The sequence below is a fragment of the Homarus americanus genome, unplaced genomic scaffold, assembly GCF_018991925.1.
Source record: "Homarus americanus isolate GMGI-L3 unplaced genomic scaffold, GMGI_Hamer_2.0 scaffold30858, whole genome shotgun sequence".
In the NCBI taxonomy this organism is placed as follows: Eukaryota; Metazoa; Arthropoda; class Malacostraca; order Decapoda; family Nephropidae; genus Homarus; species Homarus americanus.
This window is the reverse complement of record NW_024737697.1, coordinates 1,174,232-1,192,497: the sequence shown is the minus strand read 5'-3', so window position 1 is coordinate 1,192,497 and position 18,266 is coordinate 1,174,232. Positions and strand designations below refer to the sequence as shown.

At 37.1% G+C, this 18,266-nt stretch overlaps 1 protein-coding gene across 2 annotated transcripts in view; it reads left to right on the top strand.

Annotated features, from left to right (window-relative positions):
* Positions 1 to 5,945: 5,945 nt before the first annotated feature.
* LOC121873530 (YTH domain-containing family protein 3-like) overlaps positions 5,946 to 18,266 on the top strand; it is a 34,758-nt gene continuing 22,437 nt past the window's right edge. The window contains exon 1 of one of the 2 annotated variants that reach the window (XM_042377133.1): positions 5,946 to 6,113. In XM_042377133.1, the coding sequence (XP_042233067.1) occupies positions 6,062 to 6,113 (52 nt within the window). In that variant the 5' untranslated portion in view covers positions 5,946 to 6,061. Of the gene's footprint in view, positions 6,161 to 18,266 lie in introns of both variants that reach the window. The other variant, XM_042377134.1, reaches the window with a different exon arrangement.

Here is an 18,266-nt window from a genome sequence, read left to right as displayed (position 1 = left end):
TATATATATATATATATATATATATATATATATATATATATATATATATATATATATATATATATATATATATATATATATATATATATATATATATATATAATGTAAATCACAATAACGTGGATAAGATAAATCTTGATAAAATCACTCCGTTGTTTCCATTTTCCGTGTGATTTTATCAAGATATATATATATATATATATATATATATATATATATATATATATATATATATATATATATATATATATATATATATATATATATATATATATATATATATATATATATATATATATATATATATAATTTAGTACCCAATTACTGTAATTTAGCACCTCGGCCATTAAGAAAATAATGAAATATAAATTTGATACATTGTAGCGTACGGTATGTGGCCAGTTGTCAATTCTCTTTAGTTGTCTTTTGTCTCTTTGTATGGGCACACAAACATACGTACATGTAGATATCTCACACTCAGGAATGAGGTAGAATAGAAACTCACAATGCGTTTTCTGTATATATATATTGTTGTACAGTGCAGTGCTTGACCAACACTGGAGCGGGTTCAGGTACATTCAGGAGCCGGTGCATGCCCAGTATTTGCCAACAGTGCGTGACAGAGACGTGACCGATCACTCGGGCGGCTAGCGAGCCGATCTTTTGGTGAAGAAGATAAATGAAAAGGAAAAGTAATCAGAGACGTGACCGATCGCCCAAGCGGCTAACAAGCCGATCAGTGGCGAAGAGGATAAAAGTAAAAGATAAAAGTAAGGAGTTACTAGGTGAGGAGTAGCTTGCTCAGAGGTCCTGTTGGGCGAGGAGCTTTCTGAGGGAGCTGTTGGTGAGGCGCTGTAGAGAGAGGTCTTGCTGGTCCAGTAGGTCAGAGTAGAATGGTCTCCCGAGTCGAGTTGTTGGGTGAAGTAAATTATGAAGAGATCTTGATGCTGGTGCGTATATTGGTGGTGCGGGAACTGGACTTGAAGAATGATGGTGGAATTTGGAGGGACTTGGGGTTGGTGGATAGTGCAAGAAGAAAAGCGAGGAAATTGGAAAATAGTAGTAGAATGCTAGGTCTTGGGGCTCAACCCAAGTGCTTCTGTTTTCTCATGTTTGTGTTTCAGCTAATTTTCGTCTAAGGTGTTATTTTTATGTCAGGTGTTTGTATGTTTAGCAAGTGTTGCAATTTTATGCCTGGCTAGCCACGCCCGTATTTATACAATTCTGAAGCATCAGGATTTGAGGTGCATGTAGCGCGAGAGCCAATCACAGAGGAGAATGCCAGAAGTACCCGGCACTCTGATCCTGAGGTTGCTACGTGTACGTCCGCACCGGGGAGTAGGTCTACCAGCATCGCTGGCTGTATGCTGATTGGCTGGTAGGCGCGCGACAGCTCAGTCGTCAGTTGTAGAGGATAGGATCCACTACAACATTACCTTGCTTAAGGGACCATATCTTTTGTATAGGGAAAAAGAGGTGTAAGAAGAGAATATTTTTATAAGCGAATATTTGCAGAGCAAACATTCATGTAGCTAGGGATACCTGTGACAGGAAAACATAAATTTTTGAGATGGTTTTTCGTGAAACGACACAAATTTACCTAGACAAAGGTAAGGTTAAGTTAGGCTAGATAGGTCAAGTTAGATTTCGTTTAGTTTGGATCATTGGTTCTGTTTTGAGTGTTTCTCCCTACTGTTTGTTTTAGTAAGGAATTCATGAATTTGCCCAAGAAATTAGTATGAAATCCATTCAAAATACATCGAAATATACTGGAAAAACTTATAATTGCGTCCAAAAAGTCGTGGCTGGTCCTAAAGCGAATAATGACCCAAAACTTCAAAGTTCCAGCCTATATTTTCGAGAATACAACAGTATCCTGCATATCTTATATACTCTAATGTTGCTGTGACGTTAAATAGCAATTCTGAAGAGTGGAACGTTATCAGTACTATATGCATTAAATAAAGAAAGAGCTCATATAAAATAATGAATAGTCAACAGTGCGTAACAGAGACGTGACAGATGGGCCCGAGCGGCTAAGGAGCCGATCAGTGGCGAAGAGGATAAAAGTAAAACATTAACAAAAGTAGGTGTACGTCTCCCCTTTTTATCTTTAGGAAATCGAAAGAAAAATGTTTCCGTTCCTTAAGGAATTGCTAGAGCAAGTAATAGCTGCCCAGTACCGGAACCCCATTACAGCTGCTACAAAGTAATGCACAAAACAAAAAAATAACGATTTCCCCGAAATTTTCTTAATGCTTCCTTTATTCCTTGCCTGGTAATTGTTGTTTACTCCCCAGCCGCTTGGCGGCGCCACTGTAGGTGGTGAACGCGTTCATCCAAAGCAGTGGGCTATCCTTTTGTAGTAAATTAGTACAGTATTAGAATCCTTTCCTTGATTGCACTCAGTGCAGATGTGCTTGTTCTCTCATGACACATAAATACGTTAAAATATCACACATTGTGAGAACAAAGCCCAAGCAAGTACGGTAAGTTTGGGTAAGACCCTGTGGGGTTATGAGATATTGGTTCACACTCAGGATGGGATGGAGAAAGGAAACTCACAATGTGCTCACTGTATACATATTGTATTGAATGTACAATGCAGCTTGTTGCTGGGTAGGTAGCATGGTAATAAGCATTGAGTAGAGAGAGCTGGGTGGTGAGGGTGCCCAGAGGAGGGACACGCGGCTTGAGGGACGCCAAGGTCGCCGGCGGGAGCGGGAGCCGCCAGGCTGGCGCGGAGGAGGAGGTGTTGCTTGCTGGTGGCACTGGGTAGAAAGAGAGACTGGTCACAGCGGTGTCAGGTCTTATAAGGCGGGAGTAGGCATGGGTAGATAGTTGACCCCCGCTCCGTAGGCTGCGCTGGAGAATTCGAGAAGGTTCGATGCTTGTAGGGGAGGAATCCACTACAATACTCCCCTTCCCCTCCGGGTGAGGCTGGAGGTTGGCACGGTTGTGTGCCACATGTGAGGCAGAACGGCGAGGGCGTGGATGAGCCGGTCGCTAGGGGGGGCAACTCTGTCTAGCTACACGACAGCTGTGGGAGAAAAGAGGGAGAAGGGGGGTTGTGGAGGTGATGAATGTTGTGCTTCCCTCGCGACAGGTACAGAGTCCTCAGATGCGCCTGCTGGGGTGTGTGGTCCTGGGTCAGGAGCAGGGGCTGCATTAGGAAGAGTGTCCATGACAGCAGCAGGGTGCATGACAGCAGCAGGGTCCACGACAGCAGCAGGGTGCATGACAGTAGCAGGGGATACCTGAGGGAGAAAAGAGGGGTGTGTGGGTCCGCGTCAGGAGCAGGGAACGCATCAGGTGGAGCGGCAGGGGGTACTGCTGGGCCGGGGCGGCGTCTGAGGCAGGACGGGTGTGTTGGGGTCGGTAGGACGTGGTGCTTGGTTAGGCAGCATGGTAACAAGCGTTGAGTAGGAGAGAACTGATTGGTGAGGGTGCCCAGAGGAGCACGCGGCTTGAGGGACGCCGAGGTCACCGGCGGGAGCGGTGCGGAGGAGGAGGTGTTGCTTGCTGGTGGCACTGGGTAGAAAGAGAGCGGTCACAGCGGTGTCAGGCCTTATAAGGCGGGGGTAGGCGTGGGTAGATAGTTGAACCCCGCTCCGTGGGCGGCGCTGGAGGCGTAGGCTGGGGAATTCGAGAAGGTTCGATGCTTGTAGGGGAGGAATCCACTACAACCCCAAAGAGCAGTAAGCGCCTTACCAAGAAGGATAAAGTGCTAGCCATGGTCGACAATAAACTGAAAGTATGTATGGGTGGCTTGGGTGCGTCACGCTAACCCAATGTAACGTAACGATACGCACGTCTTAAGAACACATCTACTCAATGTTTCCTTATCGGGCCCTGGACTAGGATAGGTAGTCCTTTTTATGCCACAAAGGACCCACCTATATTACTGAAAATATACAATTAATGTTATGCAGTTATACTGTAGTCTCGGTAGTCATTAAGGCATGGTTGATTGTTCCAGTGCCTGCACAATAACGACACTCTCTGGGCGTTGGTTCTATGAATCTACCACTCTGACTAGGTCAGTTGGGCATTGCTCTTTCTATAGTTTAAGGCTGTGCCCACTAGTGATTTGATCTCGTGCCAGTTTCAGGAATCTGTGTGGTCTAACCATGCAGTTTCTTATGCAGTACAGTACATCTGATGATCTGATAATTATCTCCCTCACAACCGCAGGTAGTCCAAAGACTCCACTCTCTCTGAGCTGGTTTTATCTTTTGAGTTCTGGCACTAGTTTAATTGGTTGTACGTCCCTGGAGATTTTTTGAATGTGACGTTGCTCATCCGTGCAGGGTTCCACGCCGTGTTGGCATACTCAAGGAAGCCACTCACCAGTGACTTAAACAGCTGAAGAAATTTTGGACTATCCATATATCTGAACGATTTACGGATAGCCCTCACAACTCTGATCGCCTTATTTGCTACGGCTGCGACAATCTTAGAGAATTTTAGGGCCTTGCTAAACAAAGTAAGTCTTTATTGTGAGAAGTCTTTTAGAGCTTATCTATTGGGATATTTGGTTTCATGGTGTAGTTGTTGTGGTTTTCCTTTTACTATAGTGCATGACTTTACAAATGCACACGTTAAACCACAGTTGCCATTCATCTTCTCATACCACTTGTTGTTCAGATCTCTCTCTGGTTTTACTTGTCCAGGGCAAGAGACTTTTGAAATTTACCGGGATTTTTTAATGGGAAAAGTTACATCAACATCTTAAAACATTCATATTTATTGTATCAACTCAAGAGCACACGTGTCCGTCTAAATGGTAACTGGCGGTAATCCTTGTCATGAGAAACAGGTCACCTCACCTCACAACTGCAGGGTGTGTAGGGAGGTAAGAGGCTGCACCTGTGTACACCTATTTAACTAACACACACCCTCAGTAAATAACGGTGTCAGTGACGGTAACACTTATTATGTGAGGTCATAACTCCTGTCACCTCACTTCTACAGCCAACCAGCTTGGTGGTTCCTTTGGCATGTGGACTGACGAGAGGCGAGTTGGTGACTTAATGTAAAAGTAAATTACCTGCACATGACATAGATCATTAATCCTGGTACACTGATAACCTTTTATTTAAATCTGTGGTGTACCAAACAGTATATGCCTGTTAAGTGTATATCACATTGCTAAGGCTTTCATTATACACTTTAATATATTCGTATGGTTAGGGTAATTAGTAGGAAGTGAAGTGATTCAATGAATATCATGTGTTGCAATGTATATTAAAATTTAAAGGGATTTTGGTATTTACATTAATAGTAAATTAGCCAATGAAGATTAAACAATATGAAGTCCTGTATCTTTTCCCAAAAAGTTTATTTTTAGTATTTTTCGTATATTATAAGTTTAGTTACAATTATATATTTTTGGCGACAAAGAAACCGTGTTAGAGATGTTTATTTATTGAAGATAAAACAAACGTAAGTATTGCACTTTGCTGCTAATATCAATGTCGGCCTGGGGAGAAGGAGTGTAAAGGGACGAACACTACGAAACATGAGCTAAAATTATCCAATTACTTTAGACAAACTTTCATTTACTCCCAAAGAGACAACGCTCTTTCCAATTCAATCCCGTGTCATTATCTTTTGGTAGTCTTATCCCCATAAAAAAAACACAAGGCTATAACAAATGCCCGCTTTATTTAGATTTTATATGGGGAATTTAAAAGAGAAATGCATAAAGAGAAGGGAGTGGAAACATCCTTTTCCTAGTAGGGGAGTCTCATGAATGACCTCTTCTATACTCCCACTCAGGTCTTGCTATCATCATAGAGTATCCTCAGCACTGATCATATGGTGAAATTAAAGTATTGGAATCTATGTTAAAAGAATCAGATTAATTTGAGTTCCTTTTGTTTATAGTGTGAATCTCTCTGCGCCACCTATCGGTTATTTGTTGCTTATGTTTTCATGGCAGTTATTGGCTGATATCGAGCCCTCCAACTAACATGGCCGCATGAATTAGTGATAGTGAGGAATTTGTGGACAGAAAGACAGATTTTATTGTGTGTGATCATTTAAAAGTGACAGTTTTATGTACGCTGGACACTCTGATATGCAGCGAATGAAAGGACAAGGAACCTCAGGTTGGTTTACATGTGATTCTGGCAATGGAAGTGATCAGCTTTTGATGGTTTGTGTTTCAAGTTGTGATTGTCGAGGTTCATATGCTGCTAGTTCTTGTGCCTATCAAACCCGTGCATCAGATGAGTGATAAGGGCGGTGAAGGGTGCAATATTAGAGTGAAACATACGTGGGTAATGGAGGTTTGGTCAAGGCCGGGAAGAATGACGGCAGGCCATTCACCTCCTGCCCCCTGTGTGTGTGTGCTGGGGACTGACACTAGCCCCCAGGTGTGTCCCAGGGATGGTGTCTTGGGGCTGTTCTACTAGTGCCAGGTCTTGTTAAAACACTCCACATGGCTAAACACCTCAGTTCTTTCACTACTCTGTTAATTTAAGGTCATTCAGTTGATAGTGTTCTTATCCTCACCTATAGTTCTCTTGTTATTTAATTGAGTGTTGGTGTTAGAAAAAAATAATTGCTATAATTTAGATAAGTTTATAAGCCAAGGGATATTATGTTGTGAATTTGCGATTAAAGAGAGAATTTTGTTATTTTTGTGAAGTTCTTATAAAACCAACCAACCCAATCGTACCTAACCTTCCAAACCCTATCTCAAGATCTCTCAATATATTTTCCCTAATATGAATAGGTTTAATTTGGTTGATTTGTTTTATATTTTAAAAGATTTTCATGGTAAAACAGCATGTTTGTTTGTCACCAGCATGTGTTCACAGGAGTACTGGTACCAGGTACAGTACTGTACTGATTCATGTCCACATTATATTATTCTTTTACACAAAAGAAATCATGATTTATATTTATTCTGTAAAAAGTGTCACAATTATGAAAACGAAATGGGCAGACAAGCTGTTTGTTGATATTTTTGTTTTCTGCAATAATGTGAATTTAAACTCCTGCTTCTGAATTGGTTATAATGCTGTATTTTTACTTTAAGGTTTTTAATGAGAGTTTAAAGGAGGTAAGAAAGAAGTTTATATCTAGGGTAAAATAAATACAGTACAGCAGATTAGTAGACTCGGCTTTCAGGTTGATTTTGGCCACATGTTTGACTATTTTACTGTTTTGTAGTTTTGTTTATTTATTTTTCATGCTCTAGCAATAGATTCACAGTTGACTGTGAATGAAAATCTAGTTTTCACAGATTGTTGAAGACATTAGGATTGTTAAGTTATTTTATTATGTTGAACATTGACTGCCAAATTGTAAGCAAGGCACCCATACTTATTAATTGGAGTTTTCATATAGAGTTTCTTGCATTTATCCTCCTGTATACAGTCTCATGAAAACTAGAAAGATAAACACACACACACATACACAGTGGTCCCTCGGTTAACGAGTACAATTCCTTCCAGAAGGTTGCTTGTTAACCGAAACCATTGTTTCAATGGGTCTTTGGGTAATTGGTTCCAGCTCACTGAAAATTGCCTAAAGTCAACAAAAAGGTAGTAAAGTACACTTATTTTGAGGTGTGTATGTAGAAGGCTCCTGGATGATGATGATGATGATGATGATGGGAATTAGAATGGGGGTGGAGGAGAAGGGAGAAGAGAAGGCATTGGGGTGGAAGAGAAGTCACCCCATGGTGCTATTTCACCCATAAAATTTTAGTTCACTTGGTGTAATTCAAGATTATTTTCTTTAAATCAACACTGCACTGCATTATATATTGTCAATATATAAAGTAAATTTCAAAATGACCAATAATTTGACTGGAAACACAGAAAAAAAAGCGTTTATGTTGAAGAGAGTCTGAAGCAAGATGTTACCTCCACTGAAAAGACACAGAGACTGACGCCTGTATGGTGTGTTGACAGGCTGTTTGGCACGCTAAAAACTAGTATCCCTGTATTGTACTTAAATTATGTTAAATAGGGGGTGCTGGTGGTAGAGTGGTACCTCTCTTGCCTTCGCAAGCGAGATGTCACGGGTTCGATTCCCGGGCCAGTGGAAGTGGTTTGGACATACTTCCTAGCCCCCATTAGTCCCTGTTCACCTAGCAGTAAAGTAGGTACCTGGTGTAAATCGAAAGTTGCGAATTCGTATTCAGGGACAAGTTGTTGGAGCTTCCAATAACTTGATGACATAAACCATTGACTCCTCAGGCTTCTATGCCTGTTTTTAAGTTTTAGAATATATATATATATATATATATATATATATATATATATATATATATATATATATATATATATATATATATATATATATATATATATATATATATATATATATATATATTCTAAAACTTAAAATACAGGCTATTACTGTACCAGTAAATAAAGTTTGTTTGTGGGTTGGGCTGTACAACAGGAAATATGTGGGGTTTTAAAGGAATATTGAGAATAATTTGCATTATACTGCACTGTAGTAGTACAGGTACTGTTTATATAAAAACATGATAAAGGTGCATCTTAGGAATGTCACCTTATTAATAGCCTATTTCGTTAAGGGATTTTTACAATAGTATGGCAAAGGAAGGAAAAAACTTCTGTACTGTGCTTTAAATTTTCTTAAAACGACTTTGCTACTTCTGGCAAATTAAAGAAAAGCCATCGTGGAACTCTTACAATTTTACCAGAAATGGACCAAAGTCTGAGTACAATGACTGCTTTTGTCAGTGTAATACAGTTCCAATGGCACAAGGCCAACCTGGTACAGGAGGTTCCCGGGTTACGTACGTCCGACTTACAAACATCCGCTGATACGAACGAGGTCCCATAAATTTAAACTTTAAATTTACAGTATTTTATTTACCTGATAACTTATCTTTGACGTTCATTTACTGTATATTGTCATTCTATTTCTTTTCTCTTATATTAAGTTATTTTAGCTATGTATAATGACTTAGGCTATGATATACTGTAGTGGGATTTTAAAATTGTTCTGTAAATACGGTATGAACATAGGTTGTGTGTTTTGACTTGCTTACAGTTTTGACTTAAGAATGTCCCCAGGAATGGAACTCGTCTGTAACCCGGGTACTGCCTGTACTGTACAGTTGTATTTGCATTTTCTTAATTTAATTCAGATTTGTTTTTCACTGTTTAAATTGATATGCATTCTATACATTAAAACAGTCTGTATAATAGTTTGCAACACACAGTCGGCACTTATTCCAAGTTTGAAATAAATGGGTTCTTTTGTTGAGAAACCTCTCTGTTACATTTGGGATATTTTTTTAGTCTGTAACATCTGCTGATGTTTGACAGATTATTAAACTCAAACATTCTTGATGGTACTGTATTAATGAATTAGGATTAGTGTAAGAATTATAAGGTACATGACAACTCTTTATGAAGTAATCAGACATAAGATGTCTGATTACTGTATTGCACATCCACAGTCAGCTTACTGACGCATCTGTGCCATATGTAGCACATCTTACATCAAAGGGCTAACTACCTTTAAGAAAAAATAAATAAAAGTGTGTACTCCTCTAATTGTAAAAAGTTTCCAACTCAAAATGCCCTGCATCTCTTTCCCTATTAAGCAAGAGTCAGCACCCTCATAAAATGTATATTTTTCTTACATATAGAGTTGATGACAGTACTGGACAGTACAGTACAGTTAGTTTATTTGGATTTTTGTTTATAATCCCACATTTAGTCCCTGCTTCAGAGCCCTGTCATCGGGTGTGTTAGGGGATTAATGCTTTTATGTACCGGGTCATATAACAATTTATTTTTCACTGATCAGTGGCAAGGAGATTCTGGCAAAGGCAAAGTTTCATAAGAATTCACCAATACTGTACTATAATTTTGAGTCATTGTTTTTCAGTTGTTCCACAATTGTTGATGAAAACAGTGTTCACCTATATTTTGAACATTAGATTGTGTAGACACTTGTGCATGAAAACACGTTATTGGTATAAATGTTAAAGAGAGGGTTGCTCATTTATGTCTTATTATTAGTTTTATGGGATCTTCACCAATGTTTTTATTTCATTGCATAGAGTGCAAATCTGGTAGAGATGCAAGAAAACTTAGCAAAAAATTATGTACTGTATTGTAAGGTCTAAAATATGAATACAAAGCATCATGTCAAGAACACTCCTTTGGAGAGGTAGGTTGCAGGACTATTGAAAGTATATGACACAAACCCAACCATTATAATCTTACATTACGTTTTGTTTAGGTAAGGTTCTGTTCAGTTTAGTTAATCATATGACATCATTGATGGTTTAGCTATGCGATCTTTTAAAGGGAGTACCTGTACTGTATTTCTGACAAAACTGGCATTTTATATTTTTAAGCTTTCACTTGTTTACTTTGTTTTTGCCTCTTTTACCAGATCTGCATTATATGCATTGCAATAATCAGATAAGAAAAAAATCCTGTAAAAAGATAACAAAAAATAAATTGGCAGTCCTCACCTGTATCTTTACCTAATTATGTCACTCCCAGCATTAATGGTGAAAGATTCAGATACTGTTTTACGAATGTTGATAATTTTTACTGGTCTTGACTCTTAATGTGGGATGAATGAAGGTAAACAGAAATACTGTTTAAAGAAAAGAATAAAGGAGAGTGCTGCAAGAGAGGTGTAGAAAGTGACAGGAAATGTTATGAAACCTCAGACACAAAAACCAGGCACACACCTCTCACCAGATTTAAAGTGGAACACACACATGAACAACACAACAGCATAGATTGACTCAACACTAGAATATCTCAAAAGGAACCAACAAAACTGTACATCACTCTAACTTCATTATCTAGAACACACTTATATAACACTGTACTGTATTGTGAGGTACTGTGAGGAGAGCCAAATACAGTGCAGGGTATTTGTACAGTACAGTATACAAAACTATATATGCAGGAGCAGCAAGGTTTTTAGCATATGAATAAAGGAGAACACTGGGTATTGCAGCAGCTGTTAAAAGACATTACAGTATGTGTACAAAATAAATATCTTCCCAGTGCCCAATCAGGTACAGTACTCACTCTCAAATGGGAACAACATAGATATTTAGAAAAAAAACCACTAACAAGACACTAATGTCGTAAATACATGCAACTCACATTAAATATAATCTCTTGTACCATACAATCACTAATGCTTAAAACATTTCCCTCTAAGCTACAAGACACTGAGTTCTTCCAGTTGAGATTTTTATTTTCTTCCTTCTTCAGCCGATGCCTAAAACTTTGAATGTACTTTTCTTTTCTTCCTGGACAGTCCATCTGTAGGTATTTGCTGTGTAAAGCCAAGTGATACAGAATGTTGAGACAGTCTCCTCCATTTAGTTATGTCTCTTTCTTATATGATCGAGGAGTGTTGAAAGTCGGACGCTCATACATACATAAACAGGTGTGCTGACATTTGTTCACAAGACAAATGTTCTCAAGGCATATACAGTACTCACAAGACAAATGTTCTCAAGGCATATACAGTACTCACAAGACAAATACTACAGTATTCACAAGACAAATACTACAGTACTCACACAATTAATGAAAAGGGAGACAAATGCTCACAACTTTTTTTATAATTTATTTGCCAATCACAGTTTATAAAAATGTCACAATGCAGTACAGTATATTAAAATTATAACTATGCCAATCGGATGCAGTGCCCTATTGCTGCTAGTTTAGGTTTGTATACTGTTTTTTATAAATTGTGATTTGCAAATAAAAAAAACGTTATGAGCAGTCTTCCTTTCCATTAATGTTGTGAGTACTGTATTTGTCTTGGTAACATGGGTGTGGTTATTGTGTTGGCAACAGCTTCTACACCTTAAACAAATTCACGCCGAGGTGGCCTTGGGACTGGCCATCCTCGAACATGGGGCGGGGGCGGCAAGCATTATTTTATTGTATTGGAGTGAAGCTGATATGATCTCTGTGAATTGTCTAAAATTGGCTTTTACGCACTATTGATGCATTTAGTTAAATATTTAAGGTTCCTTAAAATATATAGGTACCTAAATATTCTAATGACGCCCAACTAGAACTCTCTAGATATATTATATAGAGACACATACAGTATTTACTTAAAAATTTTCCCAAATTGTGTGTAATGTGTGCAAAGAAGACCCCACCTGTGTCTTGCCAATCACACCTTTTATCAAGAAACAGTGTCATATTAGAGGTGAATTAGACAGTATTAAACAACAGGAGCACAGTAAACGAACAACATTTGACAATTGCCTGTTAGAGGGAGAATACAACACACACGCTTCTTCTCGATTTTTCTTCTCATTTCCACAATTTTCATAATTTCTTTATGCACTTTCATAGATATTTTATTGCTTACAGTATTGTTTTAATGTCATGGAAGTGGTAAAAAAAAAATGCTAAAAATTAGAGGAGAAAGAGTACAGTATGTTAATCTACATCACGGAGATGCTGGAAAACCAACTTTTTTGAACCGAGACATTGTATGAGGATGGAAACACAAAATATTATTTTGTATTTACTGAACTATACACAGTATTTTGTGGTCTGCTACATGCAACAATCTGGGGCAAATATGGACCATCATATTTATTTTTTAGTTATACTATTTACAGTATATTAAGCTCATAAAAGTTCATTTTAACTTTATTATATTGTACTCATCATATATGATTACTAAGGCATTTATATTTTTCTAAGCACTAATAACTAATTAGCTAGATAAGAAATAGCGTATGACAGCCTTTTGTGCATGGCTTTCATTGTTTTAGTGAACACTTTTAAAGTTTTAATATTCACTTTCAAGGACTATTATATCCAATATAAAGGGAATAGTTCCTATTACAGTTATTGGCTCATGGAATATATAACGACTGTATTGGACAGTGTCAATATCCTCCTGCTGTGGCCAAGTAAATTTTGCAGAGGTTGATTGGCACTCCATATTAATGTTACAAAATTAAATAAGACTCATTACAGTTATACATTGTACATATTAAATATAAATGTTACGGTGGTCTAGTCTGCCCTGGTAAGGTTTTAAGATGCCAGGGCAAACATGGACCACTTTTGTTTGTGAGAAGCAGGGTGGTTTTTTTTTTTTTTTGCGCGCGTGTGTGTGTGTGTTTCAGCATAAAGTAAAAGAATTTAAAAATATCGACAAATTTTCAGCTTTTTAGAGTGGATATTAATTTCTCCAGCAAGGTTCATTTTCTATGATTTTGCACACTTCACTAATTTTCCTCCTGTTCATTAAAAACTAACTTCAGCAACTTTATATTTGTACAGATGATGCACAAATAGTTACTCTTGAAGGCAAGCACTTGAAATGGGTGGGAAATATTTTTATTTATCAGTTATTTATGTTTTACTTGACCTGCTCTCGGTCGCCCGTGGTCCAGGCGGTCCCCTTTGTCCTGGTATAAAGGGCTTGTGTTTGAAGTGCAATAAATTCACCTTATAACAATGCAGGTATAATATTTGCTCCTCACAAGGTTATAAATTGATGGAATTAATGTCTCCAGTTACAAGTGATATACCGGTACAATATTTCCCAAGTTGTGTCCCACATAGGAATGGTTACAGTTGTCCTGCTGTTAATATTACATTATGCTTGCAAAAAATATTTGTGTATCCTGTGTCTCAGTAGTCCTTTGGTGACTATCAGAGAATTACTGGTATCTCCTTTCCTGTGTCCCAGTTTCTGCAACCTGTTTCAGTGAGGGTTTCATAGTTGTTTGCACTGTTAAAAAGGCATCTTCATAGTTATCTTCTGAACTTTCTCATTTGCCTGAGATTGCTGAACTGAAAGTCCCACTTGGAATACCAGGCTGCTGCATTCTAGGATTGGTTGAATTTTGACATACGTACTGTACAGTACTGTAATAGATTTTGATGAGTTGTTCATGGGGAGCTTTGTACTTTTCAAGCACATGGAGCTTGTAGAAGAAGCGAGATTTGATGCTTGTGGTGTGATGTTATCCACATGTTTCCTTGTTGGGTCTATGTTGATGCCCAGTAGTTTACCAGAGGGATGTTATGACTCATAATTATATCAAGGTAGATTAGGGGCTTTGTGCTTGTTACATGTACAATATTACCTGACACCTGCTACTGGCAACTGTTAAGTGATACATTGCTTGATGTAGCTTTAGCATACAGCTACTGTACTCAGTATGGAATTTTGTTATTGAATACGGTACTCAGTCAGTTAAATGGTAGATAGTAACATCATCCCTGTACTTGAAATGCTTTTTAGTGTTGTGTGCATCTCTCTTGATCATTATTTGGAGCGGCAGTTGATCCACAGCTTTTCTTGGGGAACACCATGTCATATTTCTTCAGCTGCCCTGGTGCCCAGATGGTGTCTGGACTCTTGGAAAATGCTTATGCTATGTAGGAACTCAGAGAACAGATGAGGGAAGGTTGTAATTCCAGTTGTAATAGGTGATAAATAATGATGGTACAGTCAATTGGAAATACTATACTAAAGTCTTTCATCATGCCTATTTCCTGTGTTTGTTAAGGTCAGTTAACGTACAGTATATAGGTTTAATCTGAGATTAAAAAAATTCCATAAATTAGGCAGTAAAACGTGTGTAAAATTAAATTTGAAATAAACAAGGGGGGGGGGGATATATGGTGAAAATGTAGATATAGGAAAGACAATGGCAAGAGAGAAATAAATGGAGAAAAACATTATAGAAAAATGTACTATACTGCAATAGAAGAGGAGAGAAGAGACTATGAGGTTGAAGAAGATGGTACAGTAGTACTGTACAGTACATGATCGTAGAGAAGGAAAGGCTTAAAATGGGGAAAGAAGTGAAAGAAGTTGAATACCTGCACTGTGTTACAAAATTAAAAAAAAATGAGAAGTAAAAAATGTTGTACAGGGGATGACTATGTTTGTCCCCAGCACGAGTGTGGTTCTCACATTTACACCTGTATTTCACAAGGCTTCAAGATATTATATGCCTGTTTTTATGATAATTAAAGATGGATACATTGGCTTTCAACTCATGTTAGGAGATATGGTAAATCTTTTGAAACATACTGTGTAAGTTGTGTGCTTGAACACACCTGTTGGGCATTGTGTGTTAATAACAGTCTGTTGCCCAGGGGTTTTTTTTTCCCAGAAGTACATACTCTTCTGTATTTGTAGCCCAACATGACCTTTCTTTTGCAAGGTATCATCTCCATTTGGCCAAAAAGAAGTTGACACCTCAGTAGACCTAAATAGCAAACAGTAGAGAAAGCATTTTTTCTTGAATATCCAGAAAAAAAAGAAGGGAAATATTGACTATTTTGCAAGAACATATGATACCGTCATGCCATCCCATGACCCTATAGCATTATAGAGGCTTACATAATGAATGTGAGGATGAATGAAGCTCTAGTATACAGGATGTAGTGTAGCTTATTGTATATCTACTACTGTATTTGTAAAGGCAAACCCAGTGTATTCACTCCTTCCACAGTTGTCCAAGCCAGTACTCTAGTGGTATGTAATACAAAAATTTTTGCCAATAGCTACAAGTTTGCATTCATTCACATTTAATTACAAGTGCCCAGGTTTTCACTGGGGGCAGTATAGAAATTTTCTTTCTTATTCATTACTACAGGTACCAGTACTTATGATGACCTCCCTCATAGGAGTACTATTTTTTTTTTTACCTAAATTCTTTGAATCAAAACTAATATAATTTTACTTCCATAGGTTAGAATAGATTCATTCTGTTTGTACTATACAGTAGTGATTTTTTTTTGTTGTGTTTGATTACCTTTCATATTTACAGTACCATAAACTGGGGCGACTTAGGATAATTTTGAAGGGTTTTGTTAATAACTCCAGGTATAATAAGCCAAAGATATTTTTGTTTGATCAATGAATAGGGTATTGTATCCCCATTCCATGATAATGACAAAAAAATTAGTGCACAAACTCTCCATGAAAAAATGGCAAAGGGAGTAAAGTCACAAACTCAGGGTTGGAGTGACTTCGGACAACCATTGCTTTATATACTGTACACTTTTCGCATCTTTTAAAATAAAAGTTGCAACTTTAGTTATTACAGTACTGTACTGTGAATTTATTTTATTTATTTATTTATTGTTAAATACTTGTATGTACTGTACGTACTTATAATAAATAGGTTGGCAACTACATTTTTAATGACTTTAAATGAATTACAAAATGAAATATTAATATACTGTGTTGTGTACTGTACTACTGTATATGTATTACAGTACAAAGTTAGAAAAACAAAATAAACATGAACAATAGCTTACAAAGTTAGAAAAACAAAATAAACATGAACAATAGCTTATTGTATTTACTTTTTCTATTGTATTTTCTGCCTCTTCAAAAATTTCTTCAGAAGTCTTTGGGGAATAATTTCTTCCTTGAAAATGCTGATTTTTCATTCATGACAAATTCATGAAAAATTAAATATGAAGAAAACAAGATCGATAGCATTAATACTGTGTCCGAAGTCACCCGAAAAAAAGATTAAAATTAAAAATGTACTTCATTGACACTTAGTAGGAACTAATATTCATGAACAAATTTCGTAGTATGTGGTGATTCATACCGTAGTCATTTTCCCTGCTTTACAACCTCGTGCAATTAGTTTTTTCTTGGCACCCAAATATTTTTCTGACCAGAAGTTTTTGAGGTACTGTACCTTCAAAACAAAGTTTTTCCCCGTAGAATTTTATTTATTTTTTACTTTGCCAGAAAATTAGTAGTTATATCATATCCTTCTCATTGCAGTTTTCATCTTTCATATTGTTATTTTTGTATTTTTAATATCCATTATAGAATAGTATTTATGTTAAAAAAAATTTTTTAATTATACCGGAACATTGTCTGAAGTCATCCCAGTTTATGGCGTTTTTTTTTCTTTCTCAGTACTGTAATTACTTTCTAAGACTTATTGCTGATCTCTGTGAAGCTGTGGATGTAAGGCACCACACTGTTTTTCGTACACAGTTTCGTGAATATTAAATAGTTGGAATCATGGTACAGTACATATTGTACTGTACAGTGCAATATACCTAAGTTAATGTGCAGTCCAGTATTAATTTTCACCTTGAACCACAAATGAGGTTACAGTGAATTGGTGACTTCATTGTTGCAAATTCTTTGCTTATTAACCTTTCCCTACTACGTACCTAAGGTCAGGAAATCAGGGAAAAAATATTTTGACAGTCAGGGAATTTTGATATGGGTCAGGGAAATTAGATACTCTATTGTAAAAAAAAAGTCATGGAAAAATGAAATTTTATTAGTATTAATTTGATAACTGAAGAGAGGAAACAAAGATCAATAAGGTGATACACTATTGACTGAACAAAAAAACTCACAGGCAAGTTTCTTCTCGAGTTGAGTCTGCTTAATGGGAGGGAGGGTTTAAAAAGAGGCCTTGAGAGCACTTAGAGAAAAAATAAAAATTTTTTTATATAATACAGCATGTACAGTTGCCCACAAGGGTATTGTTCCACCCCTCTGTGGCCTTTCCGAATATGTAGCCAGCAATATATTTTTTCCGTAATATTTGTACTCAAGATTTGTGCTGAGCAATGAGATAGATTTAATATCTGTAAAGAAGATTCGACTATGATTCCTACGATGCCACATGTTGGGAAAAGCCCCCGAGGGATAGAACACGGTACCTGTACTATAACATTAACACAAGTGATTCAAGGTTCTATGGGTTGTTCACAAAAAGATGACAGGTTTATGAGGCCAAAATGGCTAGTTAGATTGAAAATAACTAGGAGTTGCTGTTAGAGTTATGGCAGTGTAAGAATAAGGTGCAGAGTTTGGGTCAAAATCAGCTTTAGTACACTGTTAGATGAGGCAGATAAGCTTGGTATATAAGCTGAAAACACACAAAAGTAGAGTCAGATAGTAAAAACCAGAAGCTACATTGTACTGTATAATATTTTTGTATCATTTTGTGTGGTTTGCTATACTGTTTAATATTATTGAAAAAATAATAATGGATGGAAAAAATGGCTGTATCGTTGGTAATCACAGATATTCTTATTTATTCAGTTGGGAAAATTTTAAGTTGGTTCAGGGAAAGGTCAGGAAAAACTGAGGGGTTTTGAAAAATTTAAACTTTATGGCAACATTGCATTATCCAGATAGAATAAAAAAAAATATATTTTTATATGTACCCATCTTAAAATGAGCATACATACTATGCAGTATAGTGCAGGCTGTATTTATTGTGTCATCACTAC